This window comes from Anas acuta, chromosome 14 (genome assembly GCF_963932015.1).
Source record: "Anas acuta chromosome 14, bAnaAcu1.1, whole genome shotgun sequence".
NCBI lineage: Eukaryota > Metazoa > Chordata > Aves > Anseriformes > Anatidae > Anas > Anas acuta.
Window position 1 is genome coordinate 12,772,337 of NC_088992.1, and position 17,272 is coordinate 12,789,608.

General features: G+C 55.0%; 1 protein-coding gene across 9 annotated transcripts in view; it reads left to right on the forward strand.

Annotated features, from left to right (window-relative positions):
- Window positions 1-16,160, forward strand: part of LOC137864440 (protocadherin gamma-C5-like) — a 186,499-nt gene extending 170,339 nt beyond the window's left edge. For all 9 annotated transcript variants that reach the window (XM_068698530.1, XM_068698535.1, XM_068698537.1 and 6 more), the window contains exons 2-4: window positions 341-399; window positions 9,523-9,611; window positions 13,909-16,160. In XM_068698530.1, coding sequence (XP_068554631.1) covers window positions 341-399; window positions 9,523-9,611; window positions 13,909-14,135 — 375 coding nt within the window. In that variant the 3' untranslated portion in view covers window positions 14,136-16,160. The remainder of the gene's footprint in view (window positions 1-340; window positions 400-9,522; window positions 9,612-13,908) is intronic.
- Window positions 16,161-17,272: the final 1,112 nt, after the last annotated feature.

The window sequence follows — 17,272 nt, forward strand, 5'->3', positions numbered from 1 at the left end:
AGCTCATTACTTTGGTATGATTCCTCCTGCTGGATTGATGCCCTTATCAGTTTATTTCATGCTTCATTTCTTTCACAGCCTGGTTTCCTGAGCTGCTCCAGAAGATTATTTGCTGAATAGTTTTTGTCATGCTTTTTTAGTATTCATGCTGGTTCAGAAATACTCAGAAGAAAAAGGCGGGGGGGAGGGGCAGTTTTTTTTTTTCCTGTTGTTCTAATTGATTTGTTTTACTTCAAAAGAATACGCTGATATTCCAGGCTGAAATAATCCAGGATTGGTTCCCTTTCATTTTCAAAGGCAAGAATAGAGGTATTAAAACTCTTTTCTATTTTCTCTGCAGCAAGCTCAGCCTAACACAGACTGGCGCTTCTCTCAGACCCAGAGACCTGGAACGAGTGGGTAAGTGCATCCTTCTCCGTGCATGTGTCGGGCGAAGATTTTGTTCCTTTCCTTGTTGCTTTCAGTGCTGGGAAGTCCTCAGTGGGTAGCTCTGAGGATGGGGTTTCCCTGTTGCTGGTAGAATTGCCCAGCCAAAGGGCCAGAAATAAGGGATGTTTCTGTGTCAGCTCTGTTTGATGGTGGTGCGAAAGCTCTTTGATAAGGTGTCTTGTGTTGGTGTCTAAAAGGATGGTCAGGAACGGGGGGGAGATGGAGTTGTGTGATGGTTAAAGGACTGGAAAACATGCTCCTTTTACCAGCTGCTGAAGAGCATTGCTTGCTCTGGCATGAGCATCTCATGTCCTACCACTGCGTGAGCCTCTATGGCAGCCAGAGATTGTGTGGATAGGCCCCGGGTCCCCAAAGGCCCTGTTAGAGAAATGTGCCCCTGCCCCATTTAACTGAGCTTCGTTTTGTTTGGGTGTTTGGACCCTGTCCTGCATTCCTTGGGAAGCATCATCACCAGCACAGGGCGGTTCCTTGCTTTGCCTGGGTGCAGAGCCATCTGTGCTCCCTGGAGCTGGGCAATGGGGCAGAGTGACTCAGGAAGGCGAAATTAAATCTAAGGGGTCAGGAGACTAACAGGAAGGAGCCTGGAAGGAGACCCAAGCTCTGGCGTGGCTGAGTTTTTGCTTATTTGTGCATAATATCAAAAAGATAACAAGCCCTGGCAGTAGAGCAAAGACTGGCCTCCCAAATGAGCACCCATCCCCTGATCTATTTCTCTTGCCTCCGGCCCAGAGAAGTTTGTTCTTTGTGGCCCACAGGGAGAAAGCAATGATGGAAAATGTTGAACAAGTGCCCTTCACCTCTCCTGTCTTCCCTCCTAGTGCTTAGGCATGGGCAGAGGTCCTCCTCAAGGAGGGAGCTTCCTGGAGGACTGTTAGGGTAAGAAAGGACTTACCTTGGGGGACCACCTTCCTCTGCAAATAACCCAGCCACAGGTTATTGTGTATGAGGAGACTGGCTCCAGGATAACTCCTATGCTAAAAGATTACAGCAGCAGGAGGAAATTTGGGTGCTGGTTGGCTCAGGCCCCGTGTGGCTCCAGGGGGGAGTCACCACATCCCCATGCTCTGTGGTTCCTGGTGGCCTCCTGGGCAGCTCCCAGGGAGGATGTGACCATGCCATAGTGCCATCCATCGGGTCCTGGCTTTCGGTGTCGGAGCTTGCAGTTAAACACTGGTGGCAGCTGGTTGTGTCTGAGTCTTTCCCTGGCTCGGCTCGGTCTTTTAGCTTAGCAGAAAGAAAGTTAAGAGACTTATGATAGTTGTAATGAGCACTGCAGCAATTAAACTTTGTCATTAGCCTCTCCTGGCCGACAAAGGTAAAATGGATTGAGGATTTGATGTAAAGCTCAATGTATTCCTACTAGAAACCAAGCATGGGCTTTAAAACAAGGCTATTGCTGGAAAAGTTTTCTCAGAGGTCTGCTGAGTTCCCAGCACTGAAAACTTTTTAATCAAGAAAAATCTTCCTAGCCATTTCTGCTCTAGTTCAAATGACAATTAACTGGAAAACCGTGTTAACGCAGAAGCACTTGAGAGTCACTGTAATAGTTTTGCTGTGAGAAGAGGGCAAATGAGCCCTGTCAGAAGAGCATTACTGCTCCCTTCTCCAGCATCACACCAGAGCTCAAGGCACGGCGCTGGTGCAGTGCAGACCTACCTGTGTCAGGGCCCTTTTCTCAGGTCATGGGGCAGTGGCCTTCAGTCCCCAGGCTTAGATCAGGAGAAGTGTTTTTAGTCTAAACCTGTGTTAAAACATCAACCAGTAGGAGAAAAATTATCAAATGCTCAGTGCCCAGGGTGATCAAACAGGCTGCTCCCCCCATGCTGTTCCCGTGCTCTGCCATGCATTTCCATGTCTGGTGTTTGAACCCCCAGCTACTGAGGAGGGTGCAAGGGCAGCTGCCCCAGCCCTGCCCACTGTTGCTGTCCCCGGTGTCAGCCCGTGTGCAGGCAGGTCACCTCCTGCTGACACATGTCCCTCTCTGACACCCATTTGCTTGGGGAGCACAGGCAGCTGGAAAAAAAAAAGAGAGAGAGAGAGAAAAAAAAAAAAAAGAGATGTGCTCATAACTGCATTTGCCTGCTCCAAATTAAATAGCAATAAAGGCAAGGCGGCTTAGGCTGGAGTTTGAATTGGTCCCGGCGGGAGCTCAGCACTGACCCTAAGCCAGAAAGAAGGCTAAAAACCCGTGTTGTGATTTCTCCTGTGCTGTCTCCATGTCAGTTGGAAGTGGGAACAGTGCTGTCTTTTCTCAGCATAGCCCTGCCACCGAAACAAATCCCATGTGCCTCCGAGCACCTGGAAGGAGCTGAAGCTCAGGGTGAGGTCAGTAAAGCAGGGATCATCTCCCAATCTCGTACGTCACTGCATTCAGAGCACACCGTTATGGGACAACAGAGAGGGATTGTTCCTTTGTGATCTGAAACATGGGCAAGCTCTGGTTGCACATGCTCAGAAAATAGAGGTCAGACAGCATCCTTTAAAAACACAGTGGGGAGTCAGTCCTGTAGCTGAGTAGAGCGAGTTTCAATTAATCTAATTTGGGAGAAAATGGAGGATAAATTGATTTGTATAATCGTGTTTTTATTTTATTGTCTAAAAAAAAAAGAACAGAAGAAAGAAATACACCTTTGCTGTCTCCGGGCAAATGTTAATGAATACAGAATAATGCTGAGCAGCAAAAGCAATTCCCAAACAAATCAGACCAGCGGCTGTAGTGGGGATTACAGTGCCGAATGGTCCAAGCGGTGCAGGCGTGGAGCCTGGCAGCACCGCAGGGCATCCCCTGGGGCTGACAGCAGGGGATGTCCCTGGGCATGGCGTGTGGGGGACAGCACAAGGGCTGGGACTGGTACAAGGGTAATTAAAATCAGCCCTGAGCATCCGTGGTACTTTCCCAACAAGCATCTTCGTGGGCTGGATCTCTGTGCACCGGTGTGTTCAGCAAAGCGCTGGCCTTGGGTCAGGGTCTGGAGAAGGGGAAGGCTCTGGGTTACAGAAGAGTTGGGGAATCTTCCTGTCGTGGGATGATGGGGACAAGCCCAGAGAGACCATGGGGGGGGCCTCTCCGGGGGGTGGGAGGCAGTGTGAGAGCCCCGTGTGGTGCTGGGGGAGGGGGGAGCGAAGCTACAAAGGAGGGTGGAGGGCTCTAACCCTGAATCTCCCCGTGCCACTGGTTTCCAGTGCTCCCCCTCCCAGGCTGGATGTGATATGTGGATGCTCACTTCACTTGCCTGTTAAGCAGCACCTCGGCTGCCCCGAGGGGGGTTTGCAGCTGGCTGTGGAGATGCTTCAGCAGTGCTGATGGCAGAGCTGCAAAGAATAGGAGGGGTCTTTCTTTCTTTCTTTCTTTCTTTCTTTCTTTCTTTCTTTCTTTCTTTCTTTCTTTCTTTCTTTCTTTCTTTCTTTCTTTCTTTCTTTCTTTCTTTCTTTTCTTTCTTTTCTTTCTTTTCTTTCTTTTCTTTCTTTCTGTCTCTCTCTCTCTCTCTCTCTCTCTCTCTCCCTCCCTCCCTCCCTCCCTCCCTTTTCTTTCTCTTTCTTTCCATGAGCTCCAATACTTGGGCTTTCAGGAGTAAAGGGAACCTCCCTAGGAAAGGTGGAGGACCACAATGGAAAAAAACTGTCCCAAGAATATTCCTTAAAGCACACAGAGGCTTTGGCTCCCTGGTGGCTGCAGAGCCTGCAGGTGATGCCAAAGGCTGGCAGCAGAAGGAGAGAGCTTCTGGTGTGTGGTCAGGATGTACCTATCCCAAAGGTGCCCAGGGGTTGAGGCCACCAGCTGTGACAGTGGTGTTCGCTTCTGGGTGGGAGGTTTCACAGGTCCTGCAGGTGAATCAAAGATGTGTGGAAGCCTTGGGGCCAGATTTGCTGCTGCTTCTTGCTGTTTTTCATCCTTCTCCCTGTGCAGACACTGGAGCCTTGAGTGATTCCTCAGTGCCTCCTGCAGCACGCAGACCATGGGGCTGCTCTCAGCCTCTTGGCTGCTAGGTCCTGCGTGGGGCTGCAGAGCTCAGACACCAGCTTGTGCCACGTCCTGGGCTGCCCAGGAGAGCAGCTGCATTTTGGTGACTGTTTGAGGTTGCTGTGCAGTCCTTGCCCCTGGCCCCTGGCTGCCTTTTGCTCAGCAAACACCTGGGAGGGAGCCATGTAAGCCCACCAGGGGCCGGGCAGTTTCATTTGCGAAGTGAGATGTTGCCCTGGTGGGTGTAGAAGCAGGAACGGTTGAAGACCACGGAGCTGCTCCCAGCTTTAGCTGGTTCTCTGGTTTCCTATTGATTGCCATGGTGACAACACTGCTTTCATGCATTACAAGGCTGCTCAGAGCCTGCCTTGGCTCCGAGCGGGTGCTGCGGTCTGTGGTGCTGTTGGGTGCTGGGGTGGGGATAGGAGGGAGAGACCCCGCAGGAGCTGGCCTGGTGCTGGGGGCAGGAGTGGTCCTGCCAGGCAGGGACAGGAGGCGGGGAGCCCTGCGTGGGGACAGGGACATATCCCATTAACGGGATGTGTCCCTCTCTCCGGACAGTCCCCAGCGCATCAGGAGTTACGTCATCACAGCGTTATGTATAGAAACGTTATTTTAGGGCATTTAGCAGGTGTGACATGTATTAGTTTAATTTTTCTCTCTCCATCTGCTTCCTGCGCAGCTGAGCACATGCCACGCTTGGCTGCAGAGGCTCCGGGATCCGACAAGCAGGCGCAAGAACATTTCCAAAGAATTTCTCTAAATAGCTTCCCCGGCATCTTCGTGGCATGGGAGGGGGGTGACAGGGCAGGGGGTGATGGGCTGTGTAGCACAGGCACTGCTTTTTGGGGGGGCTGGAAGAGCCGTCTTGGTGAGGGGCTCCCCCTGCCCCCCATTCTCCACCCGCAGAGACATCGTGGTCTTTGTTCTGTCCCTGACACACAGAGCAGCATCGCAGTGCCTTGGCCAGTGTCCCCCTCGCTCTATCAGGCTTTGAGCCTCCCCCCCACCTCGCTGCTAAAATTTGGCGATCCCTTTTGTAAAGTCAGGGCCCGAAATCTGCGCCTTGCCCAAGCCCTCCCCAGCGCCTGTAATTGCATTACGGAAGAGGCAGGGAATGTGCGGAGCATGGGGGAAGGGCGGGCGGCATCCTCTGCTAGAGGAGAAGGAAAAAAAGGAATTGCAGCAATTTTTGAGCCGGTGCTGTAATTTGGGAGGGCTCCGGCTCTGGCAGTGGGACCGCTGGAGGATGGGGCTGCGGGGAGGGGGATGCTGGCCCCGGGGCACGGCCGTGTCCCCAGCACACCTCCAGAGCTGGCTGTGACAGATCCTTTCCCTGCTGCTTGTCACCGTGCCAGCGTGAAAACGCTGGAGGCTGAGATTTTATTTCTGGTGCTGCCTCTGGCTGGGGCTGGGTGTGGGAGGCAGCTTGGGGGGGTGGGGGGCTGGAAAGGAGACAGACGGAGCGGGGAAAGACAGCAGTGCAAGGGGAGAGGGGGAGGCTGGGGTGCAGGCTGGGAGCATCAGGGCTGCTTGGGAATGGGGCTGGGGGAAGGGGCTTGGAGAAACTGCCTGGCCCTGGAGGCAGGGAGAGGGATGCTCCAGCTGGTCCTGCCCCTGCAAGGAGGTGATGGGAGGCTGGGGAAGGAAAGGGGAAGGGGCTGGGGGGTGAGGTGGACCCCAGTCATGTTTCCCCCTTACCCCCCCAGCAGGGAAGCCTGGGGATGGCTGGGGCTGTGGGGTGGGACCAGCACTGGCACAGGGGCTGGTGCTGGAGAAGCTGGAAAACCCCAAAGGTGAGAGGTGGCTGAGGGTGGCACCACCCTGCCTGGCACCCTCGGGGAGACAGAGCCTCATCCTTGGGGTATGGGGCACCCAGTGGCCAGTCGAGCCCTGGCAGCACCCTTCAGGCACAAATCAGCTTCTCCATTTTCCTGTGGCACTGCTACAGCCTGGCCTTCCAGCTGCAGAGTGAGGAAAACAATTTTTTTTTTTTTTTTGGAATTTCACCGGGCAGTTGTGCAAATAAATGTTTGTGAGGCATTTGGATGCCATAGTAACAAGCTCCATAGAAACCCTGCAAGGAAATGAATAATTCTGTACTGTGGAAGTGAAAGTTAAATAGGGACAACATGTTGGGCAGGGGAAGCAGAAAACAGCCGGTCAGCAAAGCACCGGGGTCCACCCCACACATGGCTTGGGCAGATGCTTGTGGAAAGCCCCTGCCCTGCTGTGTAATTAGCCAGCCGTGTGATTTGGAGCCATATCAAAGGCTGCAGGATGGACCTTTCATTTTGGTGTTTCCTAACGTCCACGCATCCCGTTTGGCTGGGCTTGATGACATCCACATCGACCTGGCTGTGTGCGTGCACCTGCGGGTGCCCACGTCCCCATGTGCTTCCCCTGCTCCGTGTGTCCACTACGCTCTGATCCCCCTCGGATGCAGCATCAATGGGTTCCTCTTTGTCTCAAATGCAGGCTTGCTTCCTTCCCTCCAGTCCTAGTGCTGGATGCCTTCCCAAAAACAAAAGCCAGCTATTTTCTGAGCTTTGAAGCGTGGAATAGAATTAAACAGGAAAAAAAAAAAAATCTGTCCTCTGTAGGATGGGTTTTTATAAAAAGCCTATTGAGTCAACACCATTTGTATTAAAAACTGCGAGTCCTTGCAGTCATTTCCATAGGAACCAGCCTCCTGTTCCGGGCAGCGTCCCCGCAGCAGCCGGGGGGGGAGCGGGATGCTCGCTGCTGAGCTGTGCACCAGCCATTCAGGGCTCCGTCCTATAGCCCTGGCAGACAGCCAGCTCTGGTCATCAGCTGTGTGCCTGGCTGTTTTTCTTTTTTTTCAGTGCAAGAAGTTATTTTAGGGTGTTTTTAGATTACTGCATTTATTTTTCCTCTGCTTCTGAATTCTGAATGATTGCACTCGTAAGTAATTCAGCACTTGAATTTCCTGCTTGCAGAGATGAGCTCAATACCATTTCTGCAACTCAGGCATTTCTAAAATAGCTTTTCTGCATGACACCACGGGGAGCAGGGACATGCTTTGGGCCTGTTTGTGCAATTAGGGAGTGCTGGGTGCAGCAGGCTTGGGGGATAGGACCTGGGGACGTCAGGTCGAACAGGAGAACAACTGGGTTGTACTGGCAAGGCTGTGATGGCACATTAAAGAGGGGTCAAACCTCAGTCTCTGACTCCAAAACAGAGGTCAAACCACCAGAATGCTACAATTTAAAATATTTGTCACTTTCTTCTGCTTTTCCTTTCCTCCGTCCCCAGATCCCGTTGTTGTTCAGGGGCTGCCCTGAGAGGCAGCACCAGGAGGGATGTGTGGGGCTGCCCACTCCCAGGATTTTGGGATGGGGTTCTGGCAGCACTGGGAAAGCTGGGACTGCCAGCCGGGGAGGGGGCAGGGAGCACTAGGGTTAAGCAATGGCTGCACGGGCTGTGGTTTGACACGGGGTTTAGGTTCCTAAGCCCTTTATAGGATCTAGCCTGGGGCTCTATTCCCAGCCCGGACATGCCCCTGGTCCTCAGCTGTCCTCTGGCCTGCGGAGTCAGGGCACGGCCCTGGTACGAGCACCAAGATCAGCCGGCGAGGCAGGCAGACCTCGCTGTTGGCCGTCTTGAAACCGTGCCACCGCACACACAGCAGGGGATCGATATAAATAGGTTTTGGGATGCCCTGGGTTGCAACAGATGGCAGGTATTTCGGCAGCCTGGCAGGGCAGCCTCCGCTACATCGGGGACTGCTCGCATCCCACGCAGACAAAGCTGAGCTGTGAGAGCAGGAGCGTTTGTGCTGCTTTGTGCAGCAAGGAGCCGCAGGAAGGGCGATTTTGTGGGGCTGCCACAGGTCCTGTGTTCCTTCAGGCACCTTGCTTAAGACCAGCTCTGCAGTTGGGTACCCAGGAGGGTCCATGTGCCCGTCTCCTTTATGCTCACCTCTCCTTGAGTTTCGGAGGGACTTTGCACGTGGATACGTGTCACTGGGTCTGTACCAGGTGTGTGACAGAGCAGGGTTACCTGGGGTGCAATCAGAGCTCTCCAACACACTCAGCCAAGCATCTGCTTTTTTTAAATTCTGGTGTACAGGAGACTTGTACACCAGGGAAAGCCGGTGTGCATTTGGGACTTCCCTCCTTGAAAAGCTTTGATGCAGCTACGGCAGGGACCCAAGCACCAGACCCAGGTCCCTGTGGTGGATCTGTGCCATGGTCACCTGGCTGGTGGCATTTTGAGGTCTCCGTGCTGGAGGCAGGGCTGTGGGAAAACATCCCTGGCCTCTCTGGAGGGAAAGTGAGGCTACGAGTGAAGGGTGGCTGAGCACAGCTGCCGGGCACCTGGCAGGCATCAATGCAGAGCTTGTTAGGCAGTGCACAGAGCGCTGATTGTAACCTCACCACAAAATCTCCTCCTGGACCAAAGCCTGGTGGCACCCCCAGAGCTTTCCCAGGCAGACCCGTGGTGCTCAGGCCCTGTCAGCCTGCCCCAGGGAACCACGGTGGTTGCTCACCTCCTCTCGTGGCTCTTGGTGGCTGCTCCTGGCCTCCCTTCAGGGCAGGAGCCGCAGAGATGGGCAGCTGCCTCCCTGCTGATCCCCAATCCCCTGGCTCCGTGGGATTTTCTCGCCCTCAATCCCATGAATGAAGCTGCAGAGTGGAGTCATGGCTTGAAACAACTTGAAAGGGCAGCCACCTCGTGTGGCCTGCAAAAGGAACCTGGCCATACAGGGGCGTGTGCTGCTCTGTGGCTCTAGGGCTGGCATTTCTTGTGGTCTCTAACTGGAGGGAAGGCACTTAGGGGGATTTCAAGGTCCTTAGGTTCAGGCTGTCTCAACCAGCAGGAGTTAGGAAGGCATTCCTGGAAGAGCCACTCAGCCCCAAGTACTTTTGGTGTTGGTGGTTATTCATCAAAAGCCTTGGAGAGGGATGGAGACTTCTGAGAGTGTTTAGACTCCGGAGGGTTATTTAATAGAGGGATTTAAAGCCCACAGCCTCCTCTCTGCCAGCGCTGCTCTCAGAGCTGCTCAGTGCATCCACAGCCTTGGCTTCTGAAGCCCACTCCTCCTCGCCCAGCCGGGGTAACTTTCTGCTTCCTTTCTTTTCCTGTAGCTCCCAGAATGGAGAGGAAGGTGGAGCCTGGCCGAACAACCAGTTTGACACGGAGATGCTGCAAGCCATGATCCTGGCGTCGGCAAACGGTCAGTGTCCTTTGCGTGTGGGGAAACCACGGCCCTTGCCTCACAAGGGCTTCTCAGATGCGTGCCATTAGGTCAGATGCTTGTGGGATTGACGTGAGCGGGTTAGCTGGGGTGGATTCGGGTGGATGAGCTGAACAGAGGCCGTCTGCATTACCCTGCGGGGGGGCAGGCAGGGGAGGTGCCATCGGCAGAGTGCAGACAGGGCACCCAAACTGTGCTGCCCGTGCACTGGACAGTGTCATCTGCCCCGTGATGGGACTGTGGTGAACGAATGAGCCGGTCTTGGGGTGTATTATGAGCTGTTTTATTCCAGAAGGCTGCAGGAAACAAAATACCTGCTGTGGTCTTGTGGCTGCCGGTGGCCAGAAGCAGGCATTCAGGCAAAGCTTGGCAGCAGGAGGCTGCTGTAGAGAAGCGGCTCCCTTACATCCCCACGGCGAGGGGGAGCTCACTGCAGCAGGGATGCTCTGAGGGAAGACCTGGGGGTCGTCAGAGCGGGACCCCCAGCACGGCTCCCATCCAGCACCCCACTGGGGCTCACTGGGGTCAGCCGGGGGCTGTGGCTGTGCCTCTGGGCTGCAGTCGCTGGGCTTCCTTTGGGGTAATTCCCCTATTTCCTTGGGTTGTCCTGTTTTACGGCTGCATTGTGTGAAAGCAGCAGACGGGGAGGAGTGTTCTGTGCGCCTGCGATCTCCCTGGCTTTGTGTAAGTGCAATTACCACTCTACGCAACACTCCGGATAAAGAGCCCGGTTTTCATAAAGCCTTTATTTATAAATACCTCCAGGCTTCCCCCCCACCCCCCCCCCACCCCGTCTTTAAAAATAGAAACAACAGCACAGCCATAAAACCCTGGGTAAAATGCTTTGGATGTTTTCTTTGAGCTCTTGGGAGAGAAGGAATCTGGGGGAGGAGGGTAGTGCTCGATGCTGCTTTCTCGGAAAGCCGCTGCAGCCACCAGGCAGCCCTGAGCCACAGCTGCCGGGGAAGGGGACGAAGGAATTGGGCAATGGAGTTGTTTACGCTCAGGGGGAAAAAAAGGAACCGATGTGAAAATGGGACTCTGCTCTGAAAAACGGCCCTGGAAAAAAAACTGCCTGCGGGGGCCCATGTGGTTATCATCCCTGGTGCCTCCTGATCCCGTTTCCTTGCTCACAAATAACCTGGTTTTCAGGCTGTGTCAGGACCTGAGAGCCGTGCAGGTCCCTTCCAGGTCAAGCTCTGGCTCCTGCGTAGCCCCAGGCCCTATTTAGGCAAATCTCCCCCGGTCCACATGTCTCTGAGGGCCCTAACCTCTCCCCAGGGGGCTGCATTAAAGCAGAGCCCCCCAGGAGAGGAGGGCGAGTGGCTTTCCCTGCTGCAGCGCAGGGAGAGGCATCTCGGAGGTGTCTCCTTCCCCTGAGACACAGCCCCAACCCCATCTCTCCACCTTCAGTGCAGCATAAGTCCTCAAAAGTATTTTGTTGTTGTTGTTGTTTTTTTTTTTTTTTTTTTTTCCCCACTGGAGCTGTATTTTCATCAGTCTCCTCTGCTCTCTGCTTTGCTGTTCTCGCTCATTAAGTTAATAGTGCTGATTGGAGCAGGCTTTGATGAGGGGCAGGGCTAATTGCCCACTCAGCTTTGTGTTGCTCATCCTCGGGTAATGTTTCCTGGCTGTTTAAATGGTTCTCGCCTCTTAATGTCCCCTGCTGGGCTCTGGTTGAGCTCCAAAGGGGAGGAAGCTCCCCTGAGCCTGAGCTGCTCCATGCTGGAGACCTCCAGGGGCAGAAGCTCCTCTGATGCTGCCCTGCTCCACCAGCTCCTGGAAGGGGTTGGTGCAGTCCTACCCGCATCTTTACCCTGTGCCATCTTTGTGCTTCATTTCAAATCCTCTGGCTCCTCTGCCCTCGGAGCTGGGAGCCTGGGAAGTTTGAAAATCCAGGATTTTTTAGCAGTCTGCAGGGGCAGAGGCAGCTGCTAGGACAGACCAAGGAGCAGGGATGCTCCAGGAAACCAGATACTGAAGGGCAGGCGTATGAGGCACACTGCCCTTAAAATACTTCATTTTTTTTTTGTCAAGAATTTATAGGGGCGCTGTGAGACAGCGAGGGAGCCCGCAGACAGCGAGGCGGCCTGGGCAGCCTCACTATATCGGGTCTCCAAAAGCCCCAGCAGCAGCTGCAGCAGCAGCAAGTGCTCCAGAGCTGCCTCCCCCGACCTCCTGTCCCCTCTGCTTCTGGGGGAGCGGAGCCAGAAGGTGGTTATTTTTGCCAAAGCCTTGTTTTCCTCCTCACCATGTGGCTGCAGGGGCCTCGGGGCTTTTTTTGGCTAACGGCTGGCCACTGGTGGAGGCTGAGCATAACCTTTCCAGCAAGAAGAAATGAAGTGCCCTGCTTGGCAAGAGCAGCTCGGTGCTGAGTTATAAACCTCTATTGTCCCTGTTCCCTCTTCTTTTCAGCCCTAATGGCAATGTTACCTAGAAACAGCCCTTTGCTCTTGTGCTGGACCAACTGGAGGGCTGGGAACCTCACGGGAGGCATTTTCTCCTGGAAAGCTGTGCTGTGACTGCAAACGAGTTGGTGGGGACCAGTTGTGCTGGGTGCTGCCAGGAGCCCCCAGACCCTTCCTGCACAAAGCATCTGGGATGCTCCTCGGGCACGGGACGCTGTTCCCAACCCCCCAGGCCCCCACCCAGGCTGTCACAGGCTAAATTGCAGCAATGGATGAGACCACAAAAAAGATCTGCCCGGCTGCAGCCTGGCCTGGGCACAGCTCCAGGCATCCCAGCGCAGCTCAGAACCCCCCAGCGGGTGTGGGGCTGGGCTGGGTTTAATGAAATGAGATTCTGCTGGGACCAGGGATCACAAACCTCTGCGAGCTGTTTTAAAACGAGAAGGGAGCGAGCAGTAAAACCCTGAAACAGAGAGCGAGCGCTGAGCGTTGCAGCAGATGTAATCGCCTGGCCCTGCACGTCTTCCCCAGCCCATCTGCCTGCCCCAGGTCCCCAGAGCCCCCAGATTCTGGGACCAGATTCAGGAAGAGCTGTCCCCAGCCTGTCTCTGAGCTCGTGCTGTGTTTTCCTCCCTCTGCTCCAGCGGAGCAGCTGTAATTTTTCAAGCTGCGATTGCTTAATGCCCCTGACCTCTCCGAGCGGGCACGTGCGCAGGAATATTTCAGGGCGCTGGGGGGGCTCGGTGCCCTGCCAGAAGGATGGATCAGCCGCCTCTGCCTGCTGGGGGCAAAGCCAAGGCAACACAGAGGCGTGTGTGGGTCTGATCCAGAGAGATGATGCACGAGGGGACCAGCCCCTGACTTCTGCTGGTGGTTTGCCTCTACTCCTGCAGGCTGGGGGAGGAGGGATGAGCAGTGCTGGGCTCTGCCTTGGGCCCTTCAGATGCCCAGGGTTTCCCAGCTGTCTAGGAGAGCAGTTAAAAGCCCCCTGCATAAGAGGGGGGCAGGATTTCAGCAGGCTGCTTCCCTGCGAGGCTGTGCGGGGATGCTGGCTGGGGCTGCACATATTGGAGATGATGGTACGGGGCTGCTGGAGGAGCACTGCTCGTGCTCTGCCCTCCCTCCACACTTGTTTCTCCCCCCTCCCCCCGTTTCCATCTGGTCTCTGCCTCCAGCATCCTAAGGGAACCCTGCTCTCTGCAATTCCCTTCCCTTCCCTTCCCTTCCCTTCCCTTCCCTTCCCTTCCCTTCCCTTCCCTTCCCTTCCCTTCCCTTCCCTTCCCTTCCCTTCCCTTCCCTTCCCTTCCCTTCCCTTCCCTTCCCTTCCCTTCCCTTCCCTTCCCTTCCCTTCCCTTCCCTTCCCCCAGCACAGCTCTCTCCCAGATCTGCACTAGCGCAGCGATCGCTTTGTGCTCGGCTTCCTGGAGCCATTTTGCAGTACTGCAAGGGAGGGATTTTTCTTTATCGATCCGTCTGCTCCCGGAATAAACCTGGCTGGGAAAACGCTGGAGTCAGGGGTTTAGATGCAGGGGCAGGGAAAAAAAAATAAAAAATGTAGAGCTCGGTATTGGATTTGCTGTAATGCACTGCTAATGGCTGGGGCTGCTCGGTGTACATGTTGGGCTGCTGGGGGGGTAGGGGGGTTGGTCTCCGGGGAGCGGGGCAGAGCAGGAGAGGTTGTGTCCTGCCCTGGCATCCCCCATCCCCAAACCCCAAGGGCTCAGCCTGCCCTTCCTCCCGGAAGATGCCAGGAGGGAGGAGGAGGAGGATGCTCGGGGGCATCTCCCCCATGCGATAGCGATAAAGGAGGGTTTGGGGGGCAGGCTGCCCACCTGTGCTAACGCCCTGCCCTTCTCTCTGCCCCGCAGAGGCCGCTGATGGCAACTCGACGCTCGGGGGGGGCACGGGCACCATGGGGCTGAGCGCCCGCTACGGCCCCCAGTTCACCCTGCAGCACGTCCCCGATTACCGGCAGAACGTCTACATCCCGGGCAGCACCGCCACCCTCACCAACGCTGCCGGCAAGAGCAACGCCAAGGGGTCCTCGGGCGGCAACAAGAAGAAATCCGGGAAGAAGGAGAAGGAGAAGAAGTAGAGAGGAGACCTCAGAGCGTCAGGGCAGCGCGCTCCAGCACTCCCCCAAAACACAGGAGGACGAATGTGGATTTTATTTTTATTTTTAACGATTTTTTCTTTTTTTTTTTTTGGTGATGCAAAAGTTAGGAAGCGCTGCGAATGTATCGTCATCATCAGAGCTAGGAGCAGGGTGTCTCTGCTGTTAGATCTCATGATGAAAACCAATCCGGAAAATGAAAGCTAACGCAAACAAGTGCCCTGTTAATACTAGCCAACGTTTTATACGACCCCTCGGGTATTAGAATATGCAAGGTGGAAGGGCTTCTGCCATGTCTTCGGATTTGATTTGCTCCAAGATTGTCCAAGAAAGGCACGAGGCTTGTGCTCGGCTTTGTCCAGTGTAAATAATTTTAACAGCGATCTTTTAATTTATAGACCTTTGATCATTTTTGGAAAGAAAAAGCAACTTCCTAGCCTAGAACCCATGCTCCAGATTTTTTGCTCTTTACCTTTCTTTTAGCGAAATTCACCCTGAGCTAGTCATAGCAGTGGATTTGTTGGTAGGGAGTGCTTTGGTTCCTGTTTACCTGTTATCTGAAAAAAAAAAAAAAGAAAAAAAGTAAGTGTTTATATTGCATGAATCAAAGGGAACAATGCAGAGCTGCATCCTAAACATTTATTTTTTTTTTAAGTGCAACCAGCGATGGCCTGAAAAATGAGATAAAAACTCCTGGTGTCTGAGCAGGAGGGAATTCAGCGCGGGGCTCCTGAGGTGCGCGCAGCTGCCCCGGCGGTTCTGGGGGTCTCTGAAGAGCAGACACATCTCATCCCTCTTTTGCAGTAAATATTTATATGTACAGTAAATGTCCTTTTGGAATTAAAGCTAAGGGAGCCACAGCCCCTCCACGGCGGGCTCCTTCCACCTGTGGGGGGGCTGGGGGTCTGCCCACATCTCCCCCCATCACTCCTGCATGCCCATCACTGGCGTCATGCCGTGCTCCACGGATCCCGGGGTGTCCTCGCATGCCCACACAGCTTGGGGTGAAGGTGCCAGTGGAGGTGCCGTGTCTGTCCGGGGCTGGGGGATCACCGTTTTGTACCGGGGGAGCTTTGGGTACTGAGTAAGTGACAATTGGCGTGGTGGCACCTGAGGATACAACCCGGGCCAGGGACCTGCGAGCTGGGGGTGAGTGCGTGGTGTCCCTGCAAAGGGGGTGCAGCTGGCACCAGTTTTGGAGGAGGTGGCACTGGCTTTGGGATTGCCACCCCACAGAGGGAACAGAAGGTTGAGGAATAGGATTTCTCCACGCTGAGCACATTTCAAGCAAACCCAGCCCGGAGAAGGGTCCCGGTGGCCTCAGCAGCACTGCCCGTGCCACCCACTGTTTGGGGCACCCCAAACTTCCCATTTCAGAGCAGTCGTGGGTGCCCATGCGGGCAGAGAGGGGCTTTTGGTACCCAGAGGTGGGGAGGCAGTGACCACCCTGGGGTCCGCTCGGTTTCCTGCGGGTTCCTTTTTCTCTTTTTAATCACTAACACATAACTCACCCGAGCAGGTCCAGCCCCGCACAGGATGCTCACGGTGCCCCGTCCACCTCCACGGGGGCTGCAGGGAGCAGCCCCCACCCCTAGTGCCGCTTCCACAGGCCCACGTAGCTGTCACGTCCCCTCTAGAAACGCTGTAGATGAATCGTAGTCTTTATATTTCTTTTTAATCTGCAAGCTGAAGGTAGTGTAGTGAGTGTCGTGTATTTAGTGGCGTGTTATTTTTATCTCGGTAACTAACTTGTGGACACCAGTATTTTCGATTTCTCTGTATCTTCTTTCCATGTGGTCTGTGCTCCGAGTGTACGTGCGATGAAACACGTTTGCCCTCTCAATGTGTCTAATATTGAATTATACTTATATATTATATATATGCTTATATCCTTCTTATACCCGTATAGACCGACGTCGATGTGTTACACGCAAGTTTTATACTCTAATATTTATATTGCTTTTTTTCTTTGGGAAAAAAAAAAATAATAAAATGGTTTCTTCTGAATCACTGGTGGTCGTTGCTGTGTCAAGGGATGGGGGGGGGGCAGGACGGGGTGCCGGGGCCGCCAGCGGGAGGTGGCCAAGCGTGGTCCGGGGATGCTCTCGGGTCCCCCCCAGTCCTCGGGTCCCCCATCCTCTCGTGGCTCCCCACGGAGCAGCCCCCGGGGTCCACTGCTGCAGCCCCTTCCCCAGCACCGGGGGGGGCCGTTCCCGTCCCGGGCTCCCCGCCTGCGATGGGGGGAGGCGGAATGGGAGGGGGGGGGCTGGGACTGAGCCCTGCGGGGGGGCAGCACCCCGTGGCTCGGGGTGTCGCAACCGCGGAGGGACAAAGGCAGATCGGGGGTGGGGGGGACAGAACAGCCCCGGCAGGCATCAACACCCCCCCACACACCCTTTATCCGTCCGGGGGTGTGTGACCGCCCCCCCCATCCTTTAGCAGCACGCAGGAGGCTCCAGGCACAGCCCCCCCCCGTCCTCCCCCCGTCCTCCCCCCTCCATCCCCGCCGGGCCGCGGGCGCCCCCGCAGGAGCGCGGCCGCACAGCAATGGAAGGGGGAGAGGAAGCTTTATTTTTGGGGGGGGGAGCCGTGGGCAGCCCCCCTACACCACCACCGGACTCTGCCCTCGCACACAGTTCACCCCCCCCGGCACCCCCCTGCAGCGCACAAGACCCCAAGACCCCCGGCGCCCCACAGGGACCCCCCTCCCCGAAATCCTGTTACAACCCCACACCGAGACCACCCCCACCCAAATCCGCTCGCACCCCCCCAGAGCCCGACGAGCCTTTAATTCCCATTTATTTCTCTTTTTTCTGCTGCACGGAAATTTCCTACGGGCGACGGGAGGATGGGGAGGACAAAGGCGCTGAGATGCAAGTTGGCCACCACTGGCCCCGGCTAATTAGCGCTGATGAGGGAAAGGCGCTCAGGGTTAATTGCCGGGGGGTGGGGGGGGTGGGAATGGCCCGGGGGGGGGGTCGCTGCTGAAGGAGGGGAGGGGAGAAAAGGGTGGACGAGGAGTCCCACCGGGCAGCACCCGCAGCCGGGACCTCGCCCTGCAAAAAATGCAGAATAAAAGCTGAGGGGAAAGAGAAAAAGAAAAAAAAAAAAAAAAAAAG